Source organism: Staurois parvus, unplaced genomic scaffold (genome assembly GCF_062004578.1).
Source record: "Staurois parvus isolate SC_StPar_1 unplaced genomic scaffold, SC_StPar_1.0 ptg002208l, whole genome shotgun sequence".
Classification (NCBI taxonomy): domain Eukaryota; kingdom Metazoa; phylum Chordata; class Amphibia; order Anura; family Ranidae; genus Staurois; species Staurois parvus.
In genome coordinates, this window is record NW_028320004.1 from 56,562 (window position 1) to 74,572 (window position 18,011).

The 18,011-nt window shown below is 40.7% G+C and overlaps 1 protein-coding gene across 1 annotated transcript in view; it reads left to right on the plus strand.

Annotated features, from left to right (window-relative positions):
* The first annotated feature begins 935 nt into the window (after positions 1-935).
* LOC149431554 (cytochrome P450 2C29-like) overlaps positions 936-18,011 on the plus strand; it is a 64,966-nt gene continuing 47,890 nt past the window's right edge. The window contains exons 1-2 of the mRNA XM_089665474.1: positions 936-1,204; positions 10,863-11,025. Coding sequence (XP_089521600.1) covers positions 1,025-1,204; positions 10,863-11,025 — 343 coding nt within the window. The 5' untranslated portion in view covers positions 936-1,024. The remainder of the gene's footprint in view (positions 1,205-10,862; positions 11,026-18,011) is intronic.

Sequence of the window (18,011 nt, forward strand, 5' to 3'; positions counted from 1 at the left end):
ATCTGATTTGTTGCTGACCCTGCTTTGATCCTGACCTCTGCTGACTTCTCCTGACCTGATCCCTGGCCTGTCTGACTTCTCGTGGACACCCTCATTGGATCTGATCTCCTGTTACTGACCCGGCGAGTGATCCGACTATTCTGTGCCTGCTGTCTTGTACCGCGCTGTCCCCACCGTTACCGACCCGGCCTGTCTGACTACGCTTCTGCTTAGCCATCCATCCATCCATCCTGCATGGACCCATCCGCCTCTTCACGTCAGGCTCTCCTCCAGAATATACCTCTGGCGGATCTCTCTACCACGGGTGGGTGTATTTAGGGGCCACGACCTGGTCTCTGTCTGCTCCAAGTCCATCCCCACCATCAGGGGCCCTGGTGAACAAGCAGACTGGGACTTCGACTCCACACTCTGGGGAATCCTATTCCATGGGTTGCTAGAGGTACCGCCAGACGGTGCATTACAGACCCATACGGCCTGCCTGACCATTCCACCTCTCCAGCCCTGACCACGCCTGTGTTCCCACACATTTCTGGTCATACCCGGATCCCTGACAGCCAGATTAACTATGTAACTATTGGATATTTTGTATAAGAGAAATTATAAAAATGTTTTTTTTCAAAATGTTCACTCCTTTTTCACTTGTACTGCAAAAAATATAAAAAGCCAGTGATGAATAAATACCACAAAAACAAAGATCGATTTGTGTGAAAACAAAAAATGATAAAACATTTCACTTGGGTACAATGTAGCATGACTGAGTAATTGTCATTCAAAGTGTGACAGTGATGAAAGCTGAAAATTGGCATGGGCAAGAAGGAGGTAAAAGTGCCCGGTATTGAGGTGGTTAAAAATGTGATGATGATGAGGGGGAGGGAGAAATCAGGGAAGGCAGAATATAAGCAGAAACTTCTCTTTAACTGAGTCGCAGTCATGTGTCTGTTAGTCATGGTGAAGAGGTGGACTGTACAGCAGGAGGAATACTGACCTCTGTCATAGTCAGTATCTGTCTTTCTCTTCCAGGAATATGGGATTCTCCGTAATCCTCGCTTTGTCGGTCACTGTCCTCGTCACCCTCCACGTTATCATATCATGGTGGAGACAGCACAGACGGTACAGGTCACTGCCCCCTGGACCCACCCCGCTGCCTTTCCTGGGAACCCCGAAGTATATGAATCTGAAAATTGCAGATAAAAACTACCCCTTGGTAAGTGACCTCTGGGATCTAACCAGCTTCTGAGATACTGTCCTCAGTGGTTTTGCAAAATGTGTTTCCTGCACCTGATGACAGATAAATCACCACCTATATCAACAGGCATGAACCGCTCCTCAATGGGCGTCCAGTTGGGTCCCAGTGTCCAGTACAGGCATTTAGGCTTGGTCCACACTTCTGCGACTTGAAGTCCGACTTGTGACACCCCAAGTTGCATGACATGTGAAATTCCGTGTTAGTCAATGAGATCTGTCTTAATTTGCACTACTGAAGTCGTTTCGACTTTAAAAAAGGTTCCTGTACTACTTCAAGGCGACTTCCATCCGACTTGTGCCCATATACTGTACTTTAATGGAAGTCGCCTCCAAATCGGATCCTCATCTATATTGATGTGATTTGGATCAGACATTACAGGAAGAATACCGAGGCATTCCCTGTAGGTTGCTTCAAAGTAGCTAAATGGTAAACACTTCCGCCTGGCAGTACTAAGGTTGTTGGTTCAAATTCCAACCATGGAACCACCTGCCTGGACTTTGCATGTTCTCCCTGTGCCTGCGCGGATTTTCTCTGGGTACTCCGGAGATCATATCCCCCTTATGTATTATACATGGAGATCATATCCCCCCCCCCTATGTATTATACATGGAGATCATATCCCCCTTATGTATTATACATGGAGATCATATCCCCCTTATGTATTATACATGGAGATCATATCCCCCCTTATGTATTATACATGGAGATCATATCCCCCTTATGTATTATACATGGAGATCATATCCCCCCTTATGTAATATACATGGAGATCATATCCCCCTTATGTATTATACATGGAGATCATATCCCCCTTATGTATTATACATGGTGATCATATCCCCCCCTTATGTATTAAACATGGAGATCATATCCCCCCTTATGTATTATACATGGAGATCATATCCCTCCCTTATGTATTATACATGGAGATCATATCCCCCTTATGTATTATACATGGAGATCATATCCCTCCCTTATGTATTATACATGGAGATCATATCCCCCCCTTATGTATTATACATGGAGATCATATCCCCCCTTATGTATTATACATGGAGATCACATCCCCCTTATGTATTATACATGGAGATCATATCCCTCCCTTATGTATTATACATGGTGATCATATCTCCCTTATGTATTATACATGGAGATCATATCCCCCTTATGTATTATACATGGAGATCATATCCCCCTTATGTATTATACATGGAGATCATATCCCCCCCTTATGTATTATACATGGAGATCATATCCCCCTTATGTATTATACATGGAGATCATATCCCCCCCTTACGTATTATACATGGAGATCATATCCCCCTTATGTATTATACATGGAGATCATATCCCCCCTTATGTATTATACATGGAGATCATATCCCCCTTATGTATTATACATGGAGATCATATCCCCCCTTATGTATTATACATTGAGATCATATCCCCCCTTATGTATTATACATGGAGATCATATCCCCCTTATGTATTATACATGGAGATCATATCCCCCCCTTATGTATTATACATGGAGATCATATCCCCCCTTATGTATTATACATGGAGATCACATCCCCCTTATGTATTATACATGGAGATCATATCCCTCCCTTATGTATTATACATGGTGATCATATCCCCCTTATGTATTATACATGGAGATCATATCCCCCTTATGTATTATACATGGAGATCATATCCCCCTTATGTATTATACATGGAGATCATATCCCCCCCTTATGTATTATACATGGAGATCATATCCCCCTTATGTATTATACATGGAGATCATATCCCCCCCCTTACGTATTATACATGGAGATCATATCCCCCTTATGTATTATACATGGAGATCATATCCCCCCTTATGTATTATACATGGAGATCATATCCCCCTTATGTATTATACATGGAGATCATATCCCCCCTTATGTATTATACATTGAGATCATATCCCCCCTTATGTATTATACATGGAGATCATATCCCCCTTATGTATTATACATGGTGATCATATCCCCCCTTATGTATTATACATGGTGATCATATCCCCCCTTATGTATTATACATGGAGATCATATCCCCCCCTTATGTATTATACATGGAGATCATATCCCCCCTTATGTATTATACATGGAGATCATATCCCCCCTTATGTATTATACATGGTGATCATATCCCCCCCTTATGTATTATACATTGAGATCATATCCCCCGTTATGTATTATACATTGAGATCATATCCCCCCTTATGTATTATACATGGAGATCATATCCCCCCTTATGTATTATACATGGAGATCATATCCCCCTTATGTATTATACATGGTGATCATATCCCCCTTATGTATTATACATGGTGATCATATCCCCCCTTATGTATTATACATGGTGATCATATCCCCCCTTATGTATTATACATGGAGATCATATCCCCCCTTATGTATTACACATGGAGATCATATCCCCCCCTTATGTATTATACATGGAGATCATATCCCCCCTTATGTATTATACATGGAGAATATTTCCCCCCTTATGTATTATACATGGAGATCATATCCCCCCTTATGTATTATACATGGTGATCATATCCCCCTTATGTATTATACACGGAGATCATATCCCCCCTTATGTATTATACATGGAGATCATATCCCCCCCTTATGTATTATACACGGAGATCATATCCCCCCTTATGTATTATACATGGAGATCATATCCCCCCTTATGTATTATACATGGTGATCATATCCCCCTTATGTATTATACATGGAGATCATATCCCCCCTTATGTATTATACATGGAGATCATATCCCCCCTTATGTATTATACATGGAGATCATATCCCCCCTTATGTATTATACATGGAGATCATATCCCCCCCTTATGTATTATACATGGAGATCATATCCTGCCTTATGTATTATACATGGAGATCATATCCCCCCTTAATCTCCTCTCCTCTCCTCCATGCCTCTTATCAGTTTGGTTGCCCTTCTCTGTACTTTCTCCAGTTCCCCAATGTTCTTTTTGTGAATTGGAGCCCAAAACTGAACTGCATATTCCAGATGAGGTATTATAATGATTTGTACCCGGGGGGGGGGGGGGGCTTTGGGGAATGATATCTCTCTGGAGTCTATACCTCTCCTAATACAAGAGAGGATTTTGCTCGCTTTAGAACCCGCAGCTTGGCATTATTAAGCTTGTGATCTACCAGATCCCCCAGTTCCTTCTCCACCATTGATTTCCCCAGATCCTTCTCCTTCATTGACCCCCCCCCAGCTGCACCCCCCTAGTATGGTTTACCCCTTCACTCCTCCCCATGGCTACTAAAGAAAAGATTATGTAAGGAGGTGAGGGAAGGAGGAGCTGGGCCAGCACAAAGAGTAATTAAGACACGCCCAGACCAGGAGAATATGATAATGATTCAGGGTCACTATTCTACTGGTGTCACTAATATGTGACAATGGCGCTCTCAGCCTCAGCCTGCCCAGAGATTTTCCAGCTGATGGGACCATAATCTAGGACCAGCAGACTGTGACAGATCATCACTTTGACAAACAAGGTGTACCTGTGCTCAAATTCAATAGCTAGTGCATGTATTTATCTATCAGGTAATAAAGGGGTATAACCACATATTAACACCAGAAATTCTGAAGGAACCCTCTGCACACTGGTATATACCCTTTCCAGCAAACTTTGCAATCAAACATAGGAAAATATCAGTGCAGATAAGGGGTCTGAGGACTAGAGGAGGAAGTTGAGGTGCACACAATGTCACCCTCATTCCTCTAAACTTGGCAAATTCCCAACAAATACATTTAGGGTTAAGTCTGTTGCTTGTGACTACGGCCAATGAAATTATTTATAAAAGCATTCTTTCTCTGAGCCCTCTTCACACCAGAACAAAATTTAAGTGAATACATAAACCACCCATCAGAGACCTTCCATTAACCTTCCATTAACCACTTGCCCTCCAGAGGATTCTCCCCCCCCCACCTTTCTGACCAGGCCATTTTTTGCGTTACGGCGCTGCGTTACTTTAACTGACAATTGTGCACTCATGCAACGCTGCACTCAAATTAAATTTTGATCCACGGAATCCAGGTAAGGCAGTAGCACCAGTTAGTGAAAGTTTCATTCTCATGTACCAGGAGATGTTCCCTGACGTGGTGGCAAAATGTTCTGCTAACACTCTGCAGCATGCTTTTTTTCCTACAACATCCTCGTAATTTCTGTATCGAGCCAGAAAACAGACCTTTCTTTTCCTCTCTACGGAGTTCTGGTAATGCTGGGACATGCAGTCCCTCCTCCAATCTGAAAACACAGGCTGAATCTGTCTGGAAACTATATCTCCCACAATAGATAGTTGCTCCCAGCAGGCTCTGACCTTCCCACAATCCACAGCAGCTCAGTTTCCTCTTCTCTGTGATCTCGGGTGGTGGGCTGGGCTTTCCTCCAGCCCTCTTTGTGGCTGCATACAGTCCTGCAAATAGCCAGTGCTTAGTATCTCTCTGACCTCTCGCTCCTCAGCCACTCCTGTGATGGACAGCTTGGGAGGAAGAGGGGAAATGCAGGGCAGCAATAGGGATAGTAGCCCCATCTTTGCTGCCAGGCAGAGCAGAGGTGTGGACCAGGGCACATCTCATCTAGGCGAAGATGACATTGTGGGCCCCCGCTCATGCACAGGCACATGGCGCATTACTGCTAGTTCTTTGGCTCACTAAATGCCTCCTGGGGTGTGTAATGTAGACATCCCAGGATGCAGTGTGCATGGTCTCACGCACACACAGGCCGTGGAGGTCTCTGCCACAGGTCATTCAAGAACCCATGGTGACCCATGCACTGGATGTCCATTAAAGATGGTGACTCTGTGACTCTAGAGAAAAGTGGTTATGCATTATTTTTCTTGTTTTTTTGGGGGAGACAGGGACAAGTGTTAGGGATTTTTTGAGGGTGGAGGCAAGGCTGCTGTTAGAAACCACCCCAGATGGAAGAAAAATATATTTGAAATATAGTTTAAAAGCATTCTTCTCAAATATATTGCCATATATTTGAAATGCTACAATTTTGGCCATATTCAATATATTTCAAAATATAAAGACCAAACAAACTGTGAATATGGTATTTCTCACAAAAACCCAATCACTCTCTGGATTCAAATTAGAAAAAACTTCCAACCCTTGAAAGTACAAAATTCAAAAATTATTCTAAAGAGAATCAAATGTCCCCCTCATTAAACAAATCCCTAATTAAAATACATAAATAATTAATACACACCCCTTTTAAGTGATAATAAATAATGTATAATAGTCCAATCAAAAAAAAATAGGGGTATTTTTGATTGGACTATTATACATTATTTATTATCACTTATAAGGGGTGTGTATTAATTATTTATGTATTTTAATTAGGGATTTGTTTAATGAGGGGGACATTTGATTCTCTTTAGAATAATTTTTGATATTTCAAAATATATTTCAAGAAATAAATAAATACATATATATATATGGCCAAAATGCGTTTTTTATTTTTTACAAAATATATGAAAAATATTTTTAAAAATACATTTCAAATATACTGTATGTCTTTAACCAATTCAATACCGGGCAATTTTACACCTTCCTGCCCAGGCCATTTTTCACGTTTCAGCGCTCTCACACTTTGAATGACAATTGCGCGGTCATACAACATTGTACCCAAACTAAAATTTTATCATTTTCTTCACACAACTAGAGCTTTCTTTTGGTGGTATTTAATCACCGCTGGGGTTTTTATTTTTTGCTAAATTAACAAAAAAAGACCAAAAATCTTTTTAAAAAAACACGTTTTTCTTTGTTTCTGTTATAAAAGTTTACAAATAAATAATTGTTCTTCATAAATTTAGGCCGAGATGTATTCTGCTACATGTCTTTGGTGAAAATAACCCAAATTAGGATGTATTATTTAGTTTGTAGGAAAGTTATAGAGTTCACAAACTATGGTATAGATCTGAATATTGATCAATCCTGAAGTACTGACGGCCAATCTAATTTCTTGAGGTCCCAGAATGTCAGAATAGTACAGACATCCCCCAAATGACCCCTTTTTGCAGAGTAGACAGTCCGACGTACTTCATAAGAGGCATGGCGAGTTTTTTGAAGTTGTATTTTTTTGGTCATAATTTTTCGGAAAATGAAAAAATGAAAAAAATTATTTTCACTATTTTTTTTTTACATATTGTCACCAGTGCAGTACAGCGTCATCATATAACTGGCATGGCGGTGATCAGGGACACTGACTGGTGACAGTATGAAAAAAAAAAATATATATATATATTTTTTTTTATTTTTTTATTATTTTTAATTTTTTATTACATTTTTTTTATTTTTTTTAAGATTTGTTTTTCATATTTTACTATGACCATAGTAGTACAATGTTACCATAGTAACATTGTACTACTTTGGGGAAGTGATCAGTATTTTTTTTTTTTTTTTTACACAATTTGCTTATAGCAAAGAATTACTTTGCTATAAGCAAGCATTTACCTGAATGAAATCGATTCATTCAGGTTTTTTTTTTTTTTTTTTTTGTGCTTAGCTGTGATTTGGTCACAGCTAATCACATGACATGTGCATGTGATTAGCTGTGACCATTCACAGCTAGGCACTAGTATACAATGGATGGCATGAATGAAGCCATCCATTGTATACAACTGTCATGTGACCTGCTGTGATTGGTCACAGCAGGTCACATGGTACCAGCAACGGGGGCCAGTACTCAGATCTGTCATCGGCTGTGTCCGAGGTACACGGCCGGTGACAGATCGCGCTGCTGCGCGGCTCTGCATTAGCGCAAACTGCGCATGTGCGGGCGTGCACCCGGAATGCCGAAGCACTTTTGAAGCCGCCAAACGGCCATTGGCCGGGCGGCTAATGGTTAAAAATGCAAATCTACATTTTTGGAAAGCATTTACAAATATATTGTGTATTGAATCGTATTGTTACTGTACTGTCTCCCTTTATAATGTACAGCACTGAGCAAACTGTTGGCGCTATATCAATCCTGTATAATAATAATCATATTAATAATATACCGGTATGTAAAAATATATGTTAAAATGACTTTTTTATATTTTTAAAGTGTATATATATATATATATATATATATATATATATATACTGCATGTTCAAATGTGTTTTTATTATAAAATATATGAAAAATATTTTTAAAAATACATTTCAAATATACTGTATGTCTTTAAAAATGCAAACCTACATTTTTGGAATGCATTTACGAATATATGTAAAAATATATGTTAAAATGACTTTTTTATATTTTTAAAGTATTAGTGCAGCGCTGCACTAATACTTAAAAAATTTCTATTCTGGGACTGTTGCCAATACCCTGAGTGCTCGCTGCTACTTTTATACTTATATTTATATTGTTTTATATAATTTTAGTATTTTAGAATTTCATTACCAGTGCTCGCTTTATTATTATTATTTTTACATTATGACTTTTTTATATGTTAAAAAAAATCTGGAGAATATATTTTAAAAAATATATTCTTCAGATTATATTTTGAAATATATTGAATATGGCCAAAATTTTAGCATTTCAAATATATGGCAATATATTTGGGAAGAATATTTTTAAAATATATTTCAAATATATTTTTCTTCCATATGGGATGAGACCCTATACAGTCAACCTGACATGGTCTCCCCTCCAAGAAAAAAGAAAAAAAAACAACGCAGTTTACTATGCCATAAAAAAAAACGTACAGAGAAGAAAAAGGGACTTTTTAAGCACCAAAACTACAAAAAGAAAAAAGGTTTTATATAAAAAATACAAGTTTATTGAACATAGTACATCAATGAAAAGACATAGACACAATACATAGAACATAATACTGCTTATGGCATTTCACCTCTTTCCCCCTGAAGAAGATTCAAATGATAAATTCAATGAATTGAAACACGTTGGGGTTTTCTTCTTTGGTGACATATATAGTTTAATCATTGCTATTTGCTTCAGAAATGATGTTTTATGTATTGTGTCTATGTTTTTTCATTGAAGTACTCTGGTCAGTAAACTTGTATTTTTTATATAAAACCTTTCTTTCTTTTGTAGTTTTGGTGCTTAAAAAGTCCCTTTTTCTTCTCTGCATGTTTTTTTTATGGCTCTGCAATTCTGGTATAAGCACCTTGTATGTGTATACATTTGACCAGCACTATATATTTTCACGCAGCTTACTATGCTTCAGCTGTGAATGAACACAGTTAGTGATTGGTACCGATTACTCATGGTGTTCATTCAGGAAAGCAAGGGACTGGTAAATGTGACATTCATTGGACCCTTCCCCCACTCTGCATTCTGAAGGATCATATTGTGTGCTTGCAGCTGCCGGTGGAAAGGAGAGGAGGGAAGCCAGCAGCACTGTGGGGGCACACAGGGGGGCCTGGGCAGCATGGCAAAACTTATGGTGCATAGGGAGGGTGATGGGTGCAGCCGGGGGACAATTACTGTAACTGAACCACTGTATGGCTCTCTGCAGCAGCTGAAAGCCAGCAGGAGGGAGAGGAGAAGAATCCGGATTTCAGCTGCTGCAGAGAACCATACCTTGATCACCTTCCCTGCCCACATCCAATTCATCCAGCTGCCTGGGCCCCCCTGCTCGTCTGGGCCCCGTACAGGAAGGCTGGTGATACCCCCTTATCCACGGCCCTGGGTGGAGAATTACGTAGGGTGACGTTCCAGCTGAAAGTCAGCAGGAGGGAGAGGAGAAGAAGCCGGTTTTCAGCTGCTGCAGGGAGCCATACCTCGATCACCCTCCGTTCCCACATCCGATTTACCCAGCTGCCTGGCCCCCCCTGCTGGCCTGGGCCCCATACAGGAAGATTGGTGGTACCCCCTTATCCACGGCCCTGGGTAGAGGGTTAGGTAGGGTGAAGTTTCAGCTGAAAGTCAGCAGGAGGGAGAGGAGAAGAAGCCGGATTTCAGCTGCTGCAGGGAGCCATACCTCGATCACCCTCCGTTCCCACATCTGAGTCAGCCAGTTGCCTGGGCCGCCCTGCTGGCCTGGGCCCCGTACAGGTGGTACCCCTTTATCCACGGCCCTGGGTAGAGAGTTAGGTAGGGTGAAGTTCCACTTTAACAAAACTAAAAAATAAGCCTTCACTGACTTCTGTGGCTGCAAGTACTGTGGATCAATCCATTCTCCAACGCAGAAGTGTCAACGTCCTTCAATTCTTTATCTCAACAGCTCATCCACCCCACCCCACTTCCACCATCAGCAGTGGTTCAATACAAGCTGCCATCCCTGACCTCTCTGTTTCAAAGGGCTTTTCACCTTCTTGTCATTCCAATCCTCTGAATTCAATGCTTTCTGAATTTCTTGGCCAACATCAAGACATACATATGCAGATCAGGTGTTCTGACTTTGTTGCATGCTTCTCAAGGGTTTTGGAAAGTCTTGAAGCCAGAGACAGCCAGGGAACAGACAGGTTCAGCTCCATCCACATTAAATATTGGGTTTAGCTGCTGCCTATTATGTGACAACGAGGCGTGAGCTGAGAATTCCCGTCATTGCTGACCTCTGACTTTCTTTGTTTCTTTTATCTATGACAGCTCAGCCAAAAGTACGGCTCGATATTCACCATCTGGAAACTGTCGGAGCCGGTGGTGGTCCTCTGCGGCTATGAGACGGTGAAGGATGCCCTGCTGAACCACGCCGAGGAGTTCAGTGCCCGCCCGATTATACCCACACTGTACATCCCCACCAAAGGATACAGTAAGATCGCCAAGACATTTCTCAGAGCTCTATACATTGTAGAAACTAGCAACATTGTGCCCATTCCAGAATGAGTGAGGTTGGGGACATCACCACAATGCAAAGACCTTTTCTATATACAGAACTTATTATTATTATACAGTATTTATAAAGCGCCAACAGTTTGCTCAGCGCTGTACATTACAATGGGAGACAGTACACGAGACAGTACAGTAACAATACAATGCAATACACGAGAGGTTCAAGGGCCCTGCTCCTTGGAGCTTACAATCTAGGAGGGAGGGAAGAGTGGTACAGGAGGAAATAGCTGTGGGGGATGGAGTGGTACGAAGAGTGGAGGAGATCGGCGATTAGCAGAGGGCGGGGTAGGCTTCCCTGAAGAGGTGGGTTTTCAGGGTGTGCCTAAAAGAGAGGAGAGTAGGTGATAGTCTGATGAATTGGGGTAGGGAGTTCCAGAGGATGGGGGAAGCCTTGGAGAAGTCCTGGAGGGGCGGGCATGGGAGGAATTGACCAGGGAACTAGAGAGTAGGAGGTCTTGTTAGGAGCGGAGAGCATGTTTTGGGTGGTATTTGGATATCAAGTCGGTGATGTAGTTTGGGGCAGTGTTATGGACAGCTTTGTACGTCATTGTTAGCATTTTGAATTTGATCCGTTGGGCAATCGGAAGCCAGTGGAGGGATTGGCAGAGGGGGGTGGCGGAAATGGAGCGGTTAGTAAGGTGAATGAGTCTGGCAGCCGTATTCAGGATGGACTGAAGCGGGGATAGCCAGCGGCGAGGCAGGCCAGTGAGGAGGGAGTTGCAGTAGTCGAGTCGTGATATGATGAGGGAGTGGATGAGCTGTTTAGTGGTTTCTGGGGTTAGGAACGTGCGGATTTTGGAGATGATGCGTTTTTGGAGAACAAGAAACAATGAGGGAATTCAAGAACACTGTTACGCCACTTTTCTGGCGATAATCCCTCTCGGAAATGTATTGCTCCAAATTCTTGAAGTATTTGCGACAATTTTGGTTGTGACAGCGACTCGTGCACCAAAAGGTAGTTTGAAAATGCTCCACTTTTACAATGAATGCACCAAATTCAAAATAATGTACTCACACTTTCCCTGGAATTCATAAAGACTGGTGCAGACAGATTTTGTCTCAAGTGCATTCTAAAAGTGGTGCAGTGTGCGCCAAATTCATCAATCTGTCTAGAGCTTTGGAAAGCCTTGTACCATGTGACAAGCTGTGACCAATCACAGCTCTCACAGTATTTCTCAATGGCTGCAAGAATGCAGCCAGACAGAGGAAAAAATGATTGTTTTTACAGCCTTTATGGATGTAAAAGCAATCAGTGTAAAAAAAAAAATCTTCATCACCCCCCACAAGTAGTACAGTGTCACTATGGTGACACTGTACTGCTAGGGTGACAGCATGTTAAAAACCCCCCCAAAAACATAAAAAAGATTATAAAAAATTAAATAATAAATGTAAAAAAGTTTTAGAAAAATTATAATTTTTGTTTATAAACTAATTTGGGCTAATTTTTTTTACTAAAAAGATAACATTTATATAGCAAAAAAAAAAAAAAAATCCTAGTGGTGAATAAATACCACCAAAATAAAGTTTTATCTCTCAAAAAAATGCTAAAAAATTCATATGGGTACAGTGTTGCATGACCGCGCAAATGTCATTCAAAGTGTGACAGCGCTGAAAGCTGAAAATTGGCCTGGACAGGAAGGGGGGAAAAGTGTCCGGACTTGATTTGGTTAAAGTGCTAGTGTTTACGGAAAACATACGGTACTGTTGTGGAACCCAAATAATTTTATCTAATTGTGCTTCACTCGGTGTCAGTTCAATCCCTACCCAACTTGTCCCCTGTGAATTATACACCCATTCCATTATTCGTGATATAATTACTGCACAGTAATATCTTTTCATCTCAGGCATATTTATGCAGGCCATAGATGGGTCAAAAATCGGCCGATTTTTCGGCCGAAAATAAAATAGGCCGATTTTTGGATCGTTTGTGGGCTAATTGTTCGGCTGTTTTTTGGTATTTTGGCAGATTTTTTTTTATCGGTAAAGTTGGAAAAAAATCGGCCGATTTTGACGATCGGCCGATTTTTGTGGCAATTATGGGCAAATCGGGCGATCTTTTTACCGATAAAAAAATCTGCGCATGAGCCGTGACCTGCAAGAGGAAGACAAAAAGAAGAAGAAAAAGAAGAAGAGGATGAAGAAGAAGAGGAAGAAGAAGAAGAGGATGAAGAAGAAGAAGAGGAAGAAGAAGAAGAGGAAGAAGAGGATGAAGAAGAAGAGGATGAAGAAGAAGAGGAGGAAGAAGAAGAGGAGGAAGAAGAAGAGGATGAAGAAGAAGAAGAGGATGAAGAAGAAGAGGATGAAGAAGAGGATGAAGAATAAGAAGAAGATGAAGAAGAAGAGGATGAAGAATAAGAAGAAGATGAAGAAGAAGAGGATGAAGAAGAAGAAAAAGAGGATGAAGAAGAAGAGGATGAAGAAGAGGATGAAGAAAAAGAGGAAGATGAAGAAGAAGAAGAGGATGAATAAGATGAAGAAGAGGATGAAGAAGAAGAAGAGGATGAAGACGAAGAAGAGGAAAAAGAAGAAGAAGAGGATGAAGAAGAAGAAGAGGAAAAAGAAGAAGAGGAAGAAGAAGAAGAGGAAGAAGAAGAGGAAGAAGAAGAAGAGGAATTCTAGTCCGGCAAAAAGTGTCCCTGCAGAGAGCTCTGCTATTTCTTTGACAGTTCCTTGACATTTATAGCGGTTGCAACAATGTATCTATTTGTTTCCGAATAAAAACATCTGTATCCTAAATGGATACAAATAGATACATTGTTGCAACCGCTATAAATGTCAAAGAACTGTCAAAGAAATAGCAGAGCTCTCTGCAGGGAGACTTTTTGCCGGCTGTAGACGGGATGAAAATCGGCCGATTTTTTTTTACCATTCCTGGTGACTTCGGCCGCTTGAATGACCGATTTTTCATTTTTTTAAAGAAAAATCGGCCTGGTTTTCTCCCCATTTATGGCCTGCATTAGTCCCCCATCTATTTTATCCTTACATAGGACCTCATATTTCACTCTTGGTTTTTTTATTTGCCCATATATATCTCATTATCATACCTTTTAATACCCTGGAGTACCCTTGCGGCAAAAAAATTGGAAGCATTTGGAATTTATACAAGATTTTAGGGAGTATCACCATCTTGACCATGTTAATTCGTCCTATCCAGGAGAGTGATCCTTTCAAGATTTTCCTCAACTCCTCTTTTATTTCATTCAGTAGTGGTATGTAGTTCGCTTGATATATACTTTTGAGTGACGAAGTTAACTTTCCTCCTAAGTACTTTAATTCTTTATAATGCCATTTAAAGAAATGTATCTTGTAATACTTGTCTTTCTACTTTTGATATATTAATATATAAAATCTCAATCTTTGCAAGGTTAATTTTAAAGTTTGATAATTTACTTCATATTTTAAGGTTAGGTTTGGCAAAGTTACTCTCGGGTTTACTACATAAAATAGCATATCGTCTGCATATGCCACCACTTTATGTTCTACTTCTCCTATCCAAACCCCTTTTATGTCTACACTTTTCCGTATAGTTGTTAGAAGGGGTTCCAAAGATAATACCAACAAAAGCGGTGAAAGTGGGCATCCCTGTCTAGTTCCATTGTACATTTCGAAAGGTTCCTACAATGTGCCATTGATCTTTACCATTGCAGATGGTTGGCAATATAAAGATTTTATCTGCTGAAGCATTTTTGGTCCTATTCCTATCACCTCTAAAGTGCTCAACATAAATCCCCAATCTAGCCTGTCAAATGCCTTTTCAGCATCTATTGTCAGGAATAAAATTGGGGACTTCCCTTTCTTACTCTCTTGTAGGAGGAGGAATAATCTCAAACCATTGTCTCTACCTTCCCTTCCTGGTATAAACCCAACCTGATCTAAATGTATCAACTCCGGCATTAGATCTTTCATTCTACTAGCAATAATTTTTGCGTATCTACATTTAATAATGAGATTGATCTGTAACTGGCACATCGAGACAAATATTTGCCGTCTTTAGGCAAAATTTTAATATGTGCCATGTAATGACTCCTTCCTTATTTGCACTCTTTCTCCCAATGCATTCATATAGATACCCATTTTTGCCACTAATTGTTCTTTACATTTCCTATAGTGTCTCACTGTAAATCCATCTGGCCCCGGACTCTTTCCTGCTGCTGTACTCCTTAATTCTTCCTGTATTTCTTCCTGCGATATTGGTCTTTCTAACAATGCCAATCTTTCTTCCTCTAATCTAGGTAGTCCAGCTGCTTTTAGATATGTCTGGATCAGGGGCGGACTGACCATTTGGAAACTCGGGCACTGCCCGAGGGCCCGGGATTAGTAGGGGGCCCCATGAGATGCCCCTAGTACCTTTTTCATAGTTTTTTTGAGTTTGGGCAAGGACACAGGGGCCCCATGATCCCCTATTGCCCGGGGGCCCCATGAGATGTCAGTCCGCCCCTGGTCTGGATGTTTCTATTTCTCTCTTCCTCCGATTCTTTATTATTAGGTTTCACTGCATATAAGGAACTATAATATTTTTGGAATATACTGGCAATTATTTTAGTTGGGTAGTCAAATTCTCCTGATTTATTTCTAATTTTCTCTATAAAATGTATTGATTTTTTTTTTCCTAACCGTCCTTGCCAACAATTTTCCTGGTCTATTCCCCCATTGATATCTTTCTCTCATTACCATATTAAAGACCTTATTTGTTTCTTGTTCCAGTAAATCACTTAGTTATTTATAATAATTTTATGTTGTATTTCAGTTTCTGTTCTCTTTTTATGTAATTGCTCCAATGCACTATTAATAATTTTATTTTTTCCGACCTCTTTTTCTTTTTTTCCTCCCCTATGGCAATCAGGATACCCCTTATATACGCCTTATGTGCTTCCCATACTGTGGCCACTGAGATTCCCTCTGTTTCATTTGCAAAAAAATATTGCTCTATTACTTCACGTACTCTCATTTCTGTCTCCTGATCCTGTATGTGTCTCATTTAATTTCCAAGCATATGTTTTATTCTGCACCCCACTCACTTTCAACCTCATCGTGAAAGGTGCATGGTCTGATAGTGATGTAACTTCAATATTGGCTTTGATCAGTGACTCCAGCAGTCTATGTTCTATCATTATATAGTCCAGTCTAGAATATGTTGCGTGTACAGAAGAATAAAACGTATAGTCTCTTACTCCTGGATGTTTAATCCTCCACACATCCACTAGTTGACATTGATACGATTTCCTTTTAATAGATCTTAGACATTTACCTCTATCCCTCTGTACACGCGATGATGAATCGAGCTGGGGGTCCATACGGTGATTAAAATCTCCTGCTACAATCAGTTTCCCTTTCTTAAAATCCATCAACTCCCTTAAGGTATCTTCTAAGTAAGCCATTGGGTTCTTATTTGGGCAATATATATTTGCAAGTGTACATTCCATTCCGTACAGTTACCCTGTTAAGAACAAAAACTGACCTTCTGGGTCCTCCAACCTGTTTTTTTTTATAGTAAATCTTGCATTTTTTTGCCATTCCTATAGCTACTCCTTTAGCTCGTTGTATTGGGGAATCAGCATAATACCAAACCGAATAGTTCCTTTATTTTAACATAATTCTTGAATCTTGAGATAGATGTGTCCCTTGTAAAAAGATAACATCAATTGAGTGTTGATACATTTCCTTTACGATCTGATATCTTTTTGCCAGAGTATTTAATCCTTTTACATTGTATGTTGTAAAGTTAACTACATTCCTATCTGCCATCCCATAGTTTTTCCTCCTTTCTCACATCATATCGGGAGAACTCAATATAATAGGATTGTAACACCAGAGGACTCCAAAGTAGACCATTCTTCTCTACTCCCCATCCCATACCCCCCAGTCTTCCACCCCCTCCCCCCCCCAACTCCACTCTCTCCCTAAAATCCCATGGCCCATTCCTAGCCCTTGGATCTACTGAGGTACAACTCCCACCATCGATCCCTTAATTTGGGGTGAGACTCTGTCTATGTATGCCTTCTCCCACTCATAGAAGGGTGTAGATTCAGTGACATGCTGCCTCCTTTTTCCCGCCTTCATTATACCTTTTGCTCCAATTCTTCCATCTAATCAAAATCCATACCAAACCTTTATTTGAACATGCAGCCTGGCAGGCCATAAGGGGGAGTAAACATTCACATGTGGACCGGTATGGTTCAGGATTGGGGTGCGCACTCATCTTCCCCCCTTTCCTGGCCTACCAGGCTGCATAGTTGGAGTAGAGTGGCATGGAAATTGGAGGGGATACTTTGCAGATTATTTTTTATTGCGTGGGGTCCCCATTGAAATTTATACCAGACCTGAAGGGCCTGGTATGAATTAGGGGGGGGGGGGGGAGACCCTATGCTGCTTTTTTCTTGTGTGGGTGTCCCCTTGGTGTGTTCGGTTCATCACTAGTCTACAGTGTCAATGAGAGTTACATTGTAGTATCACCGTTGCTACATTGTAATGCCTGGTTCATTTATAGCAGGTAAAATAACTGGTCCTAAATCTGCAAGGACTTCATCAACCGCGTCCCCTCTACCCTATAGCAGAAGTACTGCTACAGGACGGCAGGGCTGCGAAAAAATAACATATAAATACATGATTTGCATTTCCAAGTAGGGGGTGCGTGCTGGTCTACCCGTGCCGCCATTGGCGGCTACAGATGTCAATCACCGAGTCCTAGCCAGTTAGGGTCTGGTATGACCCAGTAATCGTCAAGAAACAGTGACAGTGGAGAGACCTGTGTGTAAACAACACAGGTCTCTCTCCTGCCAGCAATAACATGCTGCTGTGTATTTCCCTGCACAGAGAAACACACAGCAGCATGTTTCCCTGCACAAAGAAATACACAGCAGCATGTTTCCCTGCACAAAGAAATACACAGCAGCATGTTTCCCTAGT